The sequence below is a fragment of the Molothrus aeneus genome, chromosome 11 (assembly GCF_037042795.1).
Source record: "Molothrus aeneus isolate 106 chromosome 11, BPBGC_Maene_1.0, whole genome shotgun sequence".
NCBI classification, from domain to species: domain Eukaryota; kingdom Metazoa; phylum Chordata; class Aves; order Passeriformes; family Icteridae; genus Molothrus; species Molothrus aeneus.
Window position 1 is genome coordinate 7,869,878 of NC_089656.1, and position 16,976 is coordinate 7,886,853.

A 16,976-nucleotide genomic window follows, 5' to 3' on the forward strand; every position below is an offset into this window, starting at 1 on the left:
ACCCAGCAGCCCTGTTCTAACAGGGGCCAGCACATTTGCTCCTCACCTTGCAGCCTCAGGGCCATGTCCCAGCAGTGGCAGTGAGGGGAGGCTTTCCAGACATCCCCTCCCAGCTCAGCCTCTCTGTGAAGCAGATACTCCTCCCTGGAGCAACACATGCTTAATATGCATGCAAAATACACTTGAAAGTTTGCTATTTGGTTTTTCCATACAGACCCTTGGGTAAAGGTTTTATACTGCAAATTTTTGCATGGTTTAAATGAAATTCCTGGTCTAACTCAGAATTCCTTATTGAATCAATAATTATAGGGAGCTGAGACCTCTGCATGAGGATGCTTTCTTTAAAAACAGCAGCAGCATTACTCTCTGAAACAGCCCAGTTTATCTCTGACCAAGAAAGATTAGTATTATCTTTGTTGCCGTTAGAGGATTTTTGGATTATAAAATCCTTACACTGTTAGCCTTTCATGAAGCATTGTCAGGGATTAAACACATCTTTATGAGCAAGTTCTCATATAATGAAATCATAACAATTCAACTTCATTTCACCCAGAGCACGAGAAGTGTGGCAATTAAAAGCTCTGCTCTGAGTGTTTAATATCAGCAGGTTGAAAACGGGTTAGGCAATAAACTAGCAAAAAGCTTCTCAGCCCAGAGAGGATTTTTTGTTTTATGTCAAGCACACTTTAAATCTCCTAAGCTGTTTATAATGATAGAGTTGCCAAAAATAGCCCAGCTAAAAATCATCAAATTGGCTGCATCTGTTACAGAATACAAAGAGTGCCAAAATATTGCAGAATATTAGAAAAACCTTTAAAAATACCTGCAGAAAAATCCATGGAGAACAAGTAAAATGGCATGTCCTGGTGATCTATTTGTAAACAAAAATCACTCCATCCATTTTAGGTGCAATTATATCCTTATAATCATGAACAGTAGCATTGCCTGTGAGTAAACAGCCTGAATATTTCAGTCCAAAAATCCCACAGCAGCATCAAATCCCATGATTATTAAGTGTTTTGGGCCGCATGATTTCAGCAGGCAGATTATTCCCCTGCATCTTGTTAATGCCTCCTTTTTAATTAATACAATTCTAATGTGCAGCAGGCCCTGCTCCTGATGAGGCTTTGCTCCCACTGCAGAGTGGCTGTGTGGGTGAGCACTGAGTCACAGGAACGCTCCCCTCCTCAGCAGCCCCATGGACAAACGCTGGTACCCAGCACTGCCTGTGCCCTGCCTGCCCCAGGGCCTTTCCCACCAGTCCTGCACACACTTCCAGCTTCTGTTGTTTTGCCCTTTTTCCCCCGAATTCCTATCACCTGACTCCTTTGATGACTGCCTATGAGTCACTTCCCAGCTCTGTACAGACACACAAATTAGAGCAGACGTGGTGAGAACACTGCACAGGTATTTTTTGGAAGAGGCACAGTGAGATTCAAGGTACAATTTCATGCTTGGTTAAAGGCAGCCTACATCTGCTGCTACTAAAAGAGGAGTCAACCTTTCCCCTGTGCTTACATCTGCTCTGACAATCCTGCATGGTGAGTTGGATCAACTTAATAACTCCAGTGATAATGAACTGTGCTCCTCAGCAGCCCCAGTTCCAAGCAGTTACTAGAGCTGATGTCAGGGAACTGCCACAAATCCACAGGCAGGACTACACAACTGGCAACTTTTCATTTTGGCATTTTGGAAAAACACATCAGTCATGAAATATCAGATATACTGATACTATTTTTCAGCAACACGTGTTATTCTTGGTTAGTCCCATCTTCATAGGGACAGTAAAAAAAAAACTATCATTCCCACCTTAGAAGTAAAACATTACTTAAAAAAATAATAATACTGTAATAGTTTCTCCAGTTTTCTTGTCAGGATGAATTATTTTCCTTACAATTTTCCCCAGGTTCCTGTAACAAACACTTCCCACAGCACTAAACATTAACATCCTAACGTGAGGTGTCAAAGCCTTGCTGCTACAAGAAAGTAGAAGTCAGGATCTTTATGGGAAGAGGTTCACAGGAGCCTCTACTCCCATCTTGAGATATAAAAATAGATGTGACTCTATAAAAGCTCCCAGCACTACCCACACAAAGATCCTGACTCTCATTTCTATTTAATAGAGAAGCTTCCACAGCAGCAGCACTAACCAGAACTCTTGGAACATTCTTTAGTCTGGCAGCTGTCAAAAACCCTGAAAAATTGATCAGTCCGTGACCAATCAATGTAAGGATCTTAGACTTCTCACCTTTACTCACCTCTGAGTTTAGATTTCAATGTACTCAACTTAAAATGCTACCTGGAATGCTCATCTATGCTGCTTATGCCACTAAAAAAAAATTCCAGAAGGCTTCTAGAGCTAAGTGTGTTAGAACTGGTTATTACATGACACTGATTATGGTAAGCAACCATATATTTAATTTTCTAGTTGGAATTTCCACTTGACAGCTTCACATAGCAATGTGCCAGAACTGGCTATTAAGGTTTGACTGCATACTAAAGCAATTAACTTAATCCCCAACATTTATAAGCATCTTAATTAAATTTATGGAATCATTCCTCTCTCATTCCCATGGAACTAAACAGGAAAAAGATAAGCTCTCTTTCCAAAATTACCATATATGAATTGATGTACATTGCACATCTAGCAGAAGATAAAGCACTTCAGAATTAATTTAGTGTGTGAAGAAATTAAGTTTATCACAATATTTAAATATGTGCTTGGAAATATGAGCCAGGTATGGAAGTGATAAACAGATTCACCATGGTAACTGAATCACATTGACAAAATACCCCAACAAAATAAAGGGAGAACACAGTTCTATCAGTAACAGAATTAACTACAACATAGTAGACTGAAGCCATAATGAAATCCTGAAAACAAATTTTAAGTCCAGTCTTAGAAACATTCTGCTGAATCAAACTACCTATTTCCATACTCAAATGAAAAACTGCAGCACTGATGCAGTTGCCATGAATACTCGAGTACAGCATTGTGAAGAGCAGCAAACAACACTTTAAGGGTGGACACAACATCATTCAGAACAAGCAGTAGTTATGATTATCACCAAGAAGTAGCAAATGCTATTAGGATATTTATTTTAAAAGTTGTTTTTTAAAACCCAGAATTTTCAAATCATAGATATTAAAATTAAGTAACTGAAAAACCCGAATCAGAAGTAGCAAAATCATATAATTACTGAAGGAAGTTGCAACACACGACATTGACACTTAGTGATAATTATTTTTAGGATGGTATCTAACACTTCTATGACTTACCAGCAGTGAAGTCATTATTTAAATCTATAAAGGCATGGGAGTGTGGTATATACATTTTACTTTGAGTTTCCAGCGCAGGATGCCATGACAAGTTCCTACAGACAAGAATAAAAATACATTTCATCAATGTGTAGGGACTGTTAATCATGATAATATAGCTTAAAAAACAGTGAAACTTTAAATAAAAATGGGACAGAAAGCACGTTCTCCCAATGCTGAGATAAAATTCCTGTTTAGCTTACAAGATACTCAGTAACTCCAGTAATTGCTAGAAAGGTTCTGTGAAGGATGATTCATAGCACAGGGGCTTCAGTTCCATTTTATTAATTTTCTAAAGCAACTTTTTTTTGTTTTGCACAGAACAGTGTCACTACCCACAAAGTTAGTGCCAAGGCTCCAACTGTACTGCAAATCCTGAGACACTGATCCCTGTCCTTCTCAGTTTGCTCAAGCAGCTTCACTTCTGCAAGTACTTCTAGAATTTACTTTCTGATTAATAAACATGAGCAGAAGTCAGTACATGCTGTTCGAGCAGCTCACGCCTGCTGCATGAAAATTCACTTTATTTCAGCTCACCTAAAAATCAACATATGAATTAAACTTTCACATTATGATGGACTACTAGCTAATTATGTAATTTCCCAAGCAGGTGATGCTTTTATTTATTTATTTATAAATACCCCTGCTGGTTTCTATTCTAAAAATGGCTGAATTCCAGCACACCTCCCTGTTAGCAGTGATTTGAAGTGCAACAAATCCTTCAAAAGTCACAATATGACTTTCAGAACCCTTAGTTAAAACACTCAGGAAAATCTCAATGTGCACTATACAACAGCAGGCAGAAATATTACTACTACTAGTTGGGAACTGCTTTATTTATTCCAGTGACATTACACACATTTTATTGAAGTCCTTATCTTCCTTGACTAACTTATGGTAAGAAAATAAATAATCTTCTGATTACTTCCCAAAGATCATAATTAAGTCTTAGAAATGTTAAAATGCATCACTTAATCCTAAAGAAATAATTATTTTCTCTAGGTTTTTCTATGTTTTCAGTCTTGAAGACTGCCAATGAAGTTAGTCATACAGTTCTAGAATAAATCTTAAAACATTTTGGATTAAAATATATAAGTGCTTTTCTAAGCAGATGAGAAGGCTGTTTTCCATGAACAAGACATGGCTTATGCTATTACCTAGAGCACTCAGTCTCATTTTGAGCTATGATGAGTAAGTTTATTTGTATCTTAAAGCTCCTGAAAGAATTTCTTCAAAAAAATGCAACAAAAATATTTCCCACTTTTCCATTTCTTCAAGAGCTCACACAATTCATTTTATATATAATCATTGCAAAGCATTCAGAAACATCCTTGTGAATCTGAAATCTGTTTCATAAGCCACCAGTACAAGGATGGTGATACAATTCAAGTTGGGATTAATGAACAAAAGCACACTGCCAAGAAGGGCACAACTTCCACCGACATATTCAACAGTTATTTATCCTAGGAAAGGAAGAGACAGGAACTACAGGTATAAGGTTTTTTATTTTCAAATGATAGACTAAGTTCTTTGGCATCCTGCCCAATACTAGACATTTCTACTCTTTATTATTTGGTTACAGACTGGTTCTTCTGAGCCAGTAGAGACACAGTCTTTTGCTATGCTTTGATTTCAGCATTCATATCCAAAAAAGCTAAAAATAACCCTTTGCACAGTCCTTGTTAAGCATTTAAGTATGTCCTTATTTTTACTTCAGTATTTGATAACTGGTCCCATTCTAGAAATTCCAGGGCTAGCAGAAATTTTAACCATGAAACTTAGTTCCCTTTGCTGCATTTTCATCTCATAAGGCGTCAGTTAACTTCTATCTGCTCATGAAAGGCCTGAGGCACTCCTTAACACAAGGGATGTGACACAGACATCACTTGTATGCACACTTGGGCTGCTACTTAGTCACCTCTGCTTTATGCCACTTCAGAAATCTCTTCCCCCATATTTTTCTTAATATATATAGTTCAGTACTTACATCCTGCACTTCCTGTGCTTTTGATTTCTTCTGGTGCCCAACTTTCCCATTACAAATCATTTCCCAGACAGATGAGAGCATTTTTTTAAGTTTACCCCAAACACTTGGAGATTTTTCTTTTGCCATCCCTTTAATTATAAGATCTGTTTCAGTAGTTCTTGCATCATCAACCTGAAAGCAGCTTTTATACAGCACAAGTTCCATAACACAGATTATAATACTAAACATCAAAAGTGTACTAAACAAATGGGACTATTACTTGGAACCAATTGTTCCAAGAACCAATTTTCCTATTTCTGATGTCTATGATCAGTGGCTCTGTTTTCTCAGCTCTCATGGAATTTCTACTATAAAGAGCAGATGAAGAGTGTCACTGAATGTTTGCCATGGACAGAAAGAAGATTCACACACAAATCCTACACTTCAGTGGGAAGTGGATACACAGTGCCCCAGTTCCAAAGCCATGCTGAGCCCTCAGCTTACCCTCCCAGCAGGATCTGTGGCTTACTCGAGTCACTGGTGACACCAAACACATCAGGAATCAAGTCTCCATTGAAGCTGAAAATGGAACACAATGTCAGTGCCACCTCAGTCCCTACAGGAGTTCAAACCACCTGCTCTTAACCTCATCTGTACTGGGACATTTTCCCACTGGGCCCTGAAGATCTCTCAGCTGTGATTCTGAATTTTGGTTCCTGTCTGAGCTGCTGTAAAGGTCTGACAGTGCTTCCCACTCTGCCTGTGCTTTGCCTTACAGATGTACTGCCCTCCACTTTTGTTCAGCATCTCACACACAGGCAAGCACATTGTGAAAGGGACATTTGCTCATTTTGGTAAGCCAGTAAGGTTTTTGCCTTACAAAATTCACTGAGAAACGAATGGTTTTTTTAATGAACACTCACAGTACTGAAATGAAAGAAATTAAAAGATCATGCAGTTACTACTGCCAGGATAATATACAAGAATTGTAAAAATAACCATTTTGGTTCACCATCTTTTGTTGGATCAGTTGACATTACACAAACCACCCTGTTCTTAAAAGATAAATAACATGAGCATGTGTTTCAAATTTTAGCATTAAAATATATTTAAGTTGCTCTTAGTCACCATTATAAACGTGGTTCTGTAAAAAAGTAGGTGATACTTACTCCATTACTAGAGGCTCATCATGAAAAGTCTTATTTAACATAGTTTTATGGTTAAGATCTGAAAAATAAAAACATTAACTTTATTCAGTTACCAATATGTTCTGATATTTGCATTTGCAACTAAGACATAATTCTGCTATTCATTTAAAACCACCTGTTTAATGATTTAACAAAAAGGCACCACTTAATATAAAAAACTGAATGGCTTCCTGAAATTTTGCAGGTAAGGTGAGTTACAGTTAAAACACTGAAGGCTTTTTCTCTCTCTACCAAACTCCTCAACAAATTATTCCAAGTAGATCTTAGTGAAACCTATTTCTGTGTATGACTGCAATCACTCAGTCAGGAAACTGATTACAAACTCAATACAGGAAAACTGAAACAGCTGGGATGAAGACAGGCTAAAAGTTTAACATTCATTGTATGTTAGACTTCTGTTTAAATAACATTCTTAATTATACACACTGAGTATTTGAAATAAGCAATAAAGGTAGATTTTCTAAATGGGAAGTGAGGACTAAGCTCCAATGAGGTTATCACCTTAGACTTCACTTTTACTTGTAATCCAAACTCCTTGCCAGATTATTCCCATTTCCCTTCTCTCTCCACAGTGTTTGTCTTTACAATTTCCACATTTCATACAGCAGTCCCCTCCTACTGACTTGTCTGTCACACTTCTGTTACCCAAGGAGACACCCCATACCTTGCCAGTGGCCTCAGCACATACCAACCACTGCCTGAATTTTTAACCTGTGACTCCTCCTCCGGGCCCCATATGCTCATTGTGTTTCCCCCAGCACTTGGGGTTTTTGTCCGACACAAAACAGAATTACTTAATCCAAGTCCTCATATTCTTCCCAATACTAGAGATACTTGATATTCACTTAATATTGATCCACTGCACTCTTCCAGGTTGCTTGTTCCAGCTCTGATTAAAGCCAGAAGCAATGGTGTCTGAGGCAAACTTGCCTCACGTGTAACTATGCCATGATACAGTTGTTTACAATAGTGATTATTCTTCAGTAGTTTTTGTGGTTTAAAGAGTATTTTCTTTTGCTTATCTGTCCTAAATTCTTCTCCAAACCTTTTCCTAGCAAAGTCAACCAAAACCAGAGGAGACTCCAAGAGTTCACACAATCCATAACTCTACCCCAAGACAGAATCAGCTACACCTTGAACACTGCTAAGAGACTCCTGAAAAATCAATTCTAATGGTCTTGAAAACTTTTAGCAAGAGACTCCAGAAACCTTCTTCCAATACTTACTTTAGTGTGTCAGTGTCTTTAAAGAATTTCGTTTAACACAAATACTGTATTACTGGTGGTAGGTTTAGGTTTGTGATTTTGAAAGCTGATGCACTTAAGTTCACAGCAGGTTCCCTGTGAATTTTAAACTGAAGATAAATCTTTTGAGATTGTCTTTGTGAATCTGACATGCATGATGGGGAAGCCATGAGAAGCAGCTCTTCAGTTAATAGGTACTGCCAAATTACAATAATGTTTGGTTATATCTGTTGCATAATCCACTGCAAGTATTGTTCTCTTTCATTAATTATTGAACACAGTTTAACAGCAGGATAATATATGGGTGTGAAGCTGAATAGCTGCTAATTCCTATTTTAGTGCTAAAAGCAATCATTACACTGTAAAAAATGAGTTGTAACTTCTTGACAATACTTTGAATTAAGAAGTCTAACAATTTTACTAAGAACCAGACTCAGCAACTCACCTAACGTTTGGTTGTGTCCCCAGAAAATAAACACTGAAAGTTCATCTTTGCCATGACTTGGGGCCTGGGTAGTGAGGAGGACATCCATTTGGGAATCTCCATCATAATCTCCAGGAACTACACTGGTTATGGTGACGCCAAGGGATCTGGAATTAAAAACAAAAGCCCCCACATGCAAATAGTGGTAAAAAGGTGTGCATGCAAAAAGCACTTGTCAAAGTGCACTTGTCAGAGTCACAGGCTTGCCCTGTTATTATTAGCTGGTCCAATACAATCTTACCTTTCAACAACCTGGTTTAGGATTAAGTCCTTACCTATTCCAAAAGTATCTCAAAATCAGGCACCTGATAGGCTGTCCTTGTCTAAGGAAAATGACATTTTAACTCTAAACTTCAGCTATCAGACATTCTTCAGCCATATCCTGTTAATGCTATCTACACTTCATTAAATCCTCACATTTGTTTAGAACCAGTCAACCAAAATGTGTTTCAGAGAGCAGGATCTTCTGGTTGCATTCCAAGAGCAGGAACATAAGGCAACAGGAGCTGTTTAAACAGCAGGAGTCAGGCACAGGTAGATTTTTTAAAACACAATGCCATTTCCTCCTACCTTCTGCCAGGTTTTACTATTCCTTCCTACCTTTGTTTGTTCTATCTTTTTTTATTTACTTACCTACTCTGCTTTACACACACAACAAGGTCACATTAAGGATTAAAAGCAGATCCTTTCTAATGCATGAAACAAATTAGTTCCTTCAAAGATGGGAGGGAATAATGAAAAATAAAAATATGTAGAATACAGAAGATAAAGCTGGGCTATAAAAGCATTTTACGTTTTAATAAACATAATACTATTGGTAAGCATTATTCATAAGGAATAGCCATAAAAATATAACAGGATATTGAAGCTAGACATATAAACACATATGCACATATAAACAGATTGGTTTACATTTCTTAAAAACTGATGTTTTTTTAAAGGCCACATGTAAACTTGACAAAGGAACATCTCTACACAGAAACACCAGAACACCATCTTTCCTATCTCTTCTAAATCATCTGATATTGGTTGGATTCCATTAGTAACTACAGCAAATGGATGAATTTCCCTGAAAACATCTCTTGGCATTGATATAAACCTACCCACCACAAAGACCTATGTATGCCATGGAATGACAGTTTACTTCACTAGGAAATACAGTCCTGAAGATCCAAATCAACTGCAACAATATTTCAACATATGGCTACTTTAAATACTAATTTGAGGACAAAACCTAAACCACAAATATTCCATAAGGGTTGGGAAGTAACACTTATTAGTAAACAACTTGAAAGACACAACTCATCTCCATAGACTCCATCATGTGACCAACAAAACAAAAATGCATCAGGGCATGGATCAGGAAGTTGGTCAAAGAACCAGAGCTGTAAGGGCAAGTGAACAATGAGTCAAAGAGGCAACAAGAGCACAGACAAGTGCAGCAGCTCCCCCTGAGAGCAGAGAGGCCCTTCCAAGGCAAGCACTGAACAGCCATACTTACTTCATTGGTAGCTTAACACGGGGCTTAAAGTAGGGCTCCTTCTGGTCAGCCAAAAAAATCACCAACTCATTTCCTGCCAAAGCAAACAGACCATGAGCAACAGAAGAAGACTGGAAATGGCTTATATACAAACCCAACATTTAAATAACTGCCACAAATGACCATTCCCCACAGCAGCAAAAACTTTGAAAGACATCTCATACTCTACTTCCTCTTCATGCAAAAGGAGGCAAAAGGAGCACTTCTTCAATACAAAGTCAGTTGCATCTCAAAGGAATGCTAATATCACAAATCTTCTTTGAGGGTTTAGTGTTAGAACTTTCCCTCTGTTATTTTTATCACATTGCTTAAAATAAAACTTTCTGTAATGAATTAAGAAATATTACACATGGAAAAGTAATAGGCAGCAGCTCCACAAAACTAATTAAAGCTTAAAGTCTAACTCAAATTAATTCTTTTAATACTATGTCTCACATAGCAGGATCTGATACTGCTTTCCCATATCAGCTGTCCAAAGCACTTTAAAGGAAACTCAGAATTTACTTGGTTCTCTGCAGCATCTCCCCATCTAGAGGCAATGATATAAGTATAATTTCATTATTTCAGGATAATCTAAATAAAAGCCCACATTTTATGTTGCAGAAATAACTGAAATTCAGGGAAGAAAGGAAGAATTTTAACTTCAGTGATGAAATAAAATTTTTAGTCAGTAAACCACAATACACACACACTTCTGTAAGTAAAACATAGCTCATAGTGCAACAATTGTATTTTTTTCTTTGCTTTGTTCTCCAATAAACTGAGCTGCAGAACCACAAAATCATTCTCTATTAAAGAATAATTCTAAGGCTCCAAACTTGAGCTACCACAGTACTCCTTAAGAGCATTGTTTTGTGGCAGAGCTGACAGCTGGGAAATAGCAGAGAGTACATGGCTCCTGCCACAAACCTCTTGAGGAGAAGGAGAATCCAGCACCAAATGAGTAAATGGCCAGGAGCCCTTTCAGAGAGGCCAGCTCAGGCCCAGAGCAACACTGCCTGAGCTGCAGTTCCCTGGGGAGGGAAAGGCCTGGCACAGGCCAGGGCCAGGAGCCTGGGACAGCTCACCCGGGGGCTGCCTGCTGAAAGGAAATTCCCATCTCGCACCTCGCACTCCCTCCTGCCTTTTATTGGTTACTTGGTAAAGTAACGACCAGGATAAAGAAGCAAATGTGTTTTTACACACATCAGGTTCCAAGTTAGCTGCAACACTGAGAAATGAGATTTTTTTGGTCATTAAAGATAGAGATATAAAAATTTCAGCTTGGTGCTCAAGTCAAAGCAAATTAACTATAAAAATGATTTATTACATGAACAGAAAACAGAATTACTATGCCACTACAATCAATCCTAAATGCTGTTTGCAGTTCTGTATTCTTTTTGAGACAAGAGGACAGTAAGAAAAAATCAGTGCATTGGATGGTGTGAAAAAACAGGAACAGTTTCCATACAAACAACAATAATGTAGATTAGAGGTCTTCAGGCTGAGTATCTGTGTGACATATATCACACACACACATATATGTATATATGAGATAAATACCACAGAAGTCTCCCAAATCCCCCAATGAAATGCAGCAGGTGAACAGGGGAATGCTCCCTCAGTGCCCTGTACTTCCAGCAGAGGCATTAAGCATAGCCAGGAGCTGGTACATGAAAAAGCAACCAGCACGAGCTTCCCCACTGACCTGTTACGTGCACAGACTCACAAACAGGTAAGTGCATGCAAAGTTCCATTTATTTGTAGATTCTGAGTTTCAAAAAGTGACTAAACCCAGAGGCCACTGGTACTTTGGAATTGGCCTTGCACTGGGACACTTCTGGATCCAGACTATCCCTTACATTCAGTGAGTTCACTATTTCTTACAAAGGTATCAGCACAACCTGATTTTCTTTTATGTATCTCAGCATTCGGAACATTACTCTCACTCAACTGAAAAAGGCAAGATCAGAAAAATAATATATATCCAGCCAAAGGTCCAAAACATCATCCCCATTTCTTTATTAAGGGTCAGGATAATTAGGACAGAGCTGCTTTACAGACTCCTGTTCCTCAAAGTCTCGTGTCATCTCCAGTGCTCATCTCCTCATGCTGTTTACAACTGGCTGCTATTAATCCCACCTTTTGTTTTGAGAGTATTCTGTAGTTACTTTACACCAAGACTTAAGTTATGAAAATAATGTTTTAAACTATGTTATTCCAATCTGATTTTTGCAGTAAGCGCCACACAAGAAAATTATTTATCAAGTGCTGCTATAGGGACACAAAGAAATCACAAATCTCATTCCTGAAACTTATAACTATTCGCATTTTTATATGCACTCATCTGCAAGATAAGAAAGTAAAAATTAAATCTCTTATCACAGACATTTATTTTAAATCTGACAATTTTTTCAGTAGATGAGCCAGTGGAGCATTTCCAGGGAGCCATGCATTTCAATAACTCAACTAGATGGGAAAATCACTCATGCTTTACCAAAGCTACTCAGAAAAACATTTCTGAGATGGAAGGAATAAAAAAAGGTAAATCTGAGAATAAATTTACTCTTAATGCGCTTCAAGAAAGTAAAATATTCCAAGATTACTGCAAACAGCATTGGCCACTAAAAATAAGCCCTGATTTGAGGTCTCCCCATATCTGAAGCCTGAAGAGAAACCTGTGGCAGGTGACAGCTACCATGGCACTTTAACTTTTAAGGTTCAAAGCAGGATAATGTGCAATTTTTCCTCCACATCTGTGAAATGTTCATCTCTGTTTCCAAAAATATTATGAAGGCAGGAGCAAAACAACAATTTGTGACCATTCAAGTCTCTAAATTATTTCACAACCAGAAATTCAACTTCAAAGATAAACGCGCCCTATATGAACCATTCTAGTGCAAACTGAATACCGTATGTCACACAGGAAATACCTGGGAGCAAAACAAGAGTCAATTTCGTCCTGCAAAGGATGTTGAGCTCCCCGCGCCGGTCCTGGCAGCACAAACCCCGGGGACTCGGGCCGTGCTCGGGGAGCGAGCGAGCAGCCGGTAAGGGACAGACCGCAGGGACCAGCGAGCCCATCCCCGGCACCGGCGGGCCCATCGCTCTCGGGCCGGGCAGCTCGCACCGGCAGCGCTGCCCCGCAGCCCCAGCGCTGCCGTCACCCCGCACGGAGCTGCCGGGCCCCGGGGGCGGCGGCACCCTCGGCTGTTCCCCTTGGCTGCAGGGACGGGGAGCCCAGCTCACACCGCCCGTGCCCCCGCAGCCCCCGGGCGCGCCGCGGGCCCCGCACTCACCGCCGCGCAGCACGAACAGGTCCGTCTGCTTGTCCGAGTTGAAGTCGCCGAAGGCCGCCAGGGTCCCGCGGGCCTCGGGCCCGAAGAGCTGAGCGGTCACATTCTGCAGGGCTCGGGCGGGCCCCGCCAGGGCCAGCAGGGCCAGGGCCAGCAGCGGGGCCAGAGGCGGGCGCGGCCCGCGGGCCCCCATCGCACACGGCCTCGCCCCGCCCGCGCTCTGACGGCAGCGGGGCGGGCCCGGTCCGGCGGCCGCGGTTTGCGGCAGCGGCGGCGGAGCCTGCGCGAGCGCTTTACGGCGGGAGCCAGGCAGGGCCCGCCCGGCGCCGCGCACTCGCGCCCGGGGCTCTCCGGGACCGCTCCGCCATGGCGGCGACTCACATGGCTGACGTGAGCTGGAAGGTGCTGGAGCTGCGCGCTCGCTCCAAACGCTCAGGTCTGACCTCTTGGCTTGCCCGGGAGGAGCTCCGGGGATCCCTGTGCCTCCCGTCACTCACCGCCCCGCTCCCGGCCCGGCCCGGGGCTGTTTCCCGTCCCCACCGCGGGTAGTGGTGCCCGGGCGGGCCCGGCCCTGAGGGGCGCAGGGGACAGCCGGGGATGGCGGCCCTGCCCGAGCCCTCGGCGGGCAGAGCCCCCGGTGCCCTCCGGTGTCACCTGTGCCACGGGAGCAAAGGCAGCGTGTTCAGCACCGCAGCTGTGTAACGTGTTGCGGCTGTGGAACAGAGACAGTGTTTAGGGGAAAGTCCCAGCTCTTGGCAGGTTTCTCTTAGCTAAGGGAACTGTTTTACAGCGTGGGAATTTCGGGTTCTGAACGTGGGGCAGCTCGTTCTGGCCTAAACCAAAGGATGATGTTTGCCGAGTTAGCCTGAATTTCTGAACTTCAAAAAACTTGGAGTTTTGATTTTTTGTTTTAATTTGAAGTAAAGTACAGTCCTACCAGGCGTTTAATTGTTCTAACGGGAAAAGTTTTAGAAGATCCCTGTGTTTATTTATACACTACACATGCTTGTAGCACTCAGTTGTTACTTATTTGCATGTTTGGTTGGTTTTGTTGTGCTAGTAACTGATCGGACAGTGTGAGACCAAAACGGGGCTTTATGAGGGCTCTAAAGAATTGATTGTTTAAAGTCTGGTCTGATTAATTTGGCTTTAAAAGTTCAGTTTGTGCATAGATTGATTGGCAGTCCCGCGCTGAGGACTGCCCGCTGAAGGAGGCGTCACTGGCGGCCGGTTGCGATTACCGGGGCCGGGAGTGTGACTGAGCGACGGAGCGTGGGGCTCTGCAGGGCCGGGGCGGCAGTGCAGCCCGGGTGGATCGGGAATCCCGAGCCCCAGGGAGCGCACGGGTTTGGGATTTCCCTGAAGGGTCTGCCCGCAGGGAGCACTTGGGTTTGGGATTTCCCTGCAGGGTCAGCCCTCAGAGGGCACAAGGATTTGGGATCCCCTACAGGGTCAGCCCTCAGGGAGCACTCGGGTTTGGGATTTCCCTGCAGGGTCAGGCCTCAGGGAGCACTCGGATTTGGGGATCCCCTGCAGGGTCAGCCCTCAGGGAGCACAAGGATTTGGGATTTCCCTGTAGGGTCAGCCCTCAGAGGGCACAAGGATTTGGGATTTCCCTGCAGGGTCAGCCCTCAGGGAGCACTCGGGTTTGGGATTTCCCTGCAGGGTCAGCCCTCAGGGAGCACAGGGCTAAGGGAATCCCCTGCAGGGTCAGGCCTGCCTGCAGAAGGCGTTTGATGGTTTCAAACACTTCAAGTTTTCTTTGCTGCTGCTGTCTGTTACTTTTTTGTTACATGTGTAAAGAATTGTATTCTGAGCAATGACAGGTTGTAGTTTGCTTCCATCTTTCCCCACTGTTCAGAGATTGTCTAGAGATTTGTTCATGGCATTTTACATAACAACTGAATAAATTTGGTCAAGAAATAAACGTTATTTTTAATTGAAAACTTTTTCTGATGAAGGAGTTGATTTAAAAATCAAATTTTATTTAATATCTTTCAGGTAACATTCAAATCCAAAAATAAAAATAATGTTCTTACATTTCAAGTTTACTGCTGCATCTTTATGTTGAAATTTGCATGACTTCAGGGCTTTTTTCTTCCTTCCTGGCCCTGTCAGAAGGAGACATGGTTGGGATTATCATAGAAAGTGACTGAAAGTCCCCCACATGTTCCTGGTTTGGCTGAGGCCTGTGCTGGAGTCCCAGCTCACAGACAGCACTGTTTTGTTTGATGTGGGGTTTTTTTCACTAGTGTGCTTCTTGGAGTAAGATGTAGTAAATGTGGAGTAGAGACACACGTGCCTGAAATGCACCAGTGATTCATGTTTTATAGCCTGCAGCAATGGATCATGTAAGACTCAAATCCTGTAGGAGGGAATTTGTATCCTCATGTTTATGTGTATTAAATGATGAATTACTTTTTTTCAGTAAAATCAAATTTTATTCAGAAATTTTAATTTCCCTTCCTGAAGCAATAAAATACTGTTTCATTTGTTGCTACTCTGATTAGGAGCAGATTCTAAATATAGTAGTTGATTAGTTAAAAGCCCCTGAAATTTTTCTTACTTTAAAAAAGAGAAACTTTAAAGATTTGGAAAAACTTGTCATCGTAATTACAGACGTGTTTTTCCTATTGTATATTCCAAAGTGGAAGATGACATACCCCTAATAACAGATATTCAGTGCCATAAGTAATGTATATGGCTGCAGGAAACATCCTGGTGTAGATTTCTCATGGGATGAAAGCAGAGTTTTAGCTCCTTATCGTTGTTACTTAACACTTTAGTGTGCACTAGTTAAATCAGTATCTTTATTTCAACTAGAAATATATCAGATGGTATTCTGGTGTTTGTAGCAGATTTCCTATTGAATAAGAAAGCTCATGTAAAAGATGGGCTTTTTGTAAACTGTGTCCTTTCACTCTGAAGGAGTAAACTACTAAGTTTTGTGGAAGTAAAAGCAAAATAAAACCAAGAGGTCAGTGTAGAAGAAGGAAACATAAGATGTAATGAAAGTTTGTGCTGTGCACTCTGTTGTGTTAATAACTCCACTAACATTGCTTTCACTTAATTTAATGCTGATTGCCTTTAACATTTACTAAACAGTTTTGAAAATGACTGTAGCTTAGCCTGAGCCGTTTGTGGTTAGCTGCACCAATTTGAAATGGCCAATTTGGATGATGACAGAGCCTCCTCTGCGCATGCCTTTTTAAAATTTGGTAAGTGTGCAGTTCTGTGTTTTGTTTTTGTTTGTGGCTATTTAATTCAACAAAAAATAATTGTATGTTTTGTTTCATGCAGTGTTCTGTGTTAGTAGCTCTTTAGCACTGTACAGTAGAACTTAAAAATTTGAACTTTCAGTAAAAATTTCTGAAAATTGTCATCAACTTAGATTGAAATCTACTATCAAATCTTCCTGTTTTGTTTGTTTAGTGTTCCTGTCAGTATCCCTCAGTGCAACCATCTCTGACCTCCAGTTTCTCTTTTAATATGACAGTCATGTGAAAGGTGCATTAGGAATGCTGTTTGTAATTGACTCCTAAAAGAACCCCAGCGTGACAAGTTTAGAGAGAAGTAAAGTTTCCAGTCAGTCACTGGTTACAAAGTTGGACATTTGGAAATTAAGTGGAAGCAAAGTAAAGCACCCTGGCACAGCTTCTCCTCAGGTACAACAGAAGCTGAATATATGAAGCTGTCAAGGCCGTTCCTGTGTGTTTTGAAGGACTTTGGGGTGAGATGTATCCATCTGTGACTCTGTAATGGGGGGAACTCTTGGGTAGTCCTTGCTGAAACTCAGTAGCAGAACAAGTGTAAGGGAACACAACTGGGTGGCTTGGACTCCCCTGCCCTTCCTGTGGCTTTGCAGTTTTGCCTCTCTGACCATCAAAAAATGTCATGTGTTGACAGCATTAAAGAAAAATTACTCTTTCCTAATTATTGTA

The 16,976-nt window shown here is 41.1% G+C and overlaps 2 protein-coding genes across 4 annotated transcripts in view; one reads left to right on the forward strand and one right to left on the reverse strand.

Moving 5' to 3' along the window:
* Positions 1 to 13,254, reverse strand: part of ITFG1 (integrin alpha FG-GAP repeat containing 1) — a 70,503-nt gene extending 57,249 nt beyond the window's left edge. Inside the window, exons 1-6 of the mRNA XM_066557141.1 lie at positions 13,039 to 13,254; positions 9,722 to 9,794; positions 8,182 to 8,327; positions 6,454 to 6,511; positions 5,789 to 5,863; positions 3,280 to 3,374 (exon numbers count right to left, since the gene is read on the reverse strand). Of these exons, the coding sequence (XP_066413238.1) occupies positions 3,280 to 3,374; positions 5,789 to 5,863; positions 6,454 to 6,511; positions 8,182 to 8,327; positions 9,722 to 9,794; positions 13,039 to 13,228 (637 nt within the window). The 5' untranslated portion in view covers positions 13,229 to 13,254. The remainder of the gene's footprint in view (positions 1 to 3,279; positions 3,375 to 5,788; positions 5,864 to 6,453; positions 6,512 to 8,181; positions 8,328 to 9,721; positions 9,795 to 13,038) is intronic.
* Positions 13,255 to 13,355: 101 nt separating this feature from the next.
* The window catches only part of PHKB (phosphorylase kinase regulatory subunit beta), a 66,972-nt gene continuing 63,351 nt past the window's right edge, over positions 13,356 to 16,976 (forward strand). The window contains exon 1 of one of the 3 annotated variants that reach the window (XM_066557173.1): positions 13,356 to 13,471. In XM_066557173.1, the coding sequence (XP_066413270.1) occupies positions 13,402 to 13,471 (70 nt within the window). In that variant the 5' untranslated portion in view covers positions 13,356 to 13,401. Of the gene's footprint in view, positions 13,472 to 15,916; positions 16,254 to 16,976 lie in introns of those variants that run through there. The other 2 variants (XM_066557172.1, XM_066557174.1) reach the window with 2 other exon arrangements.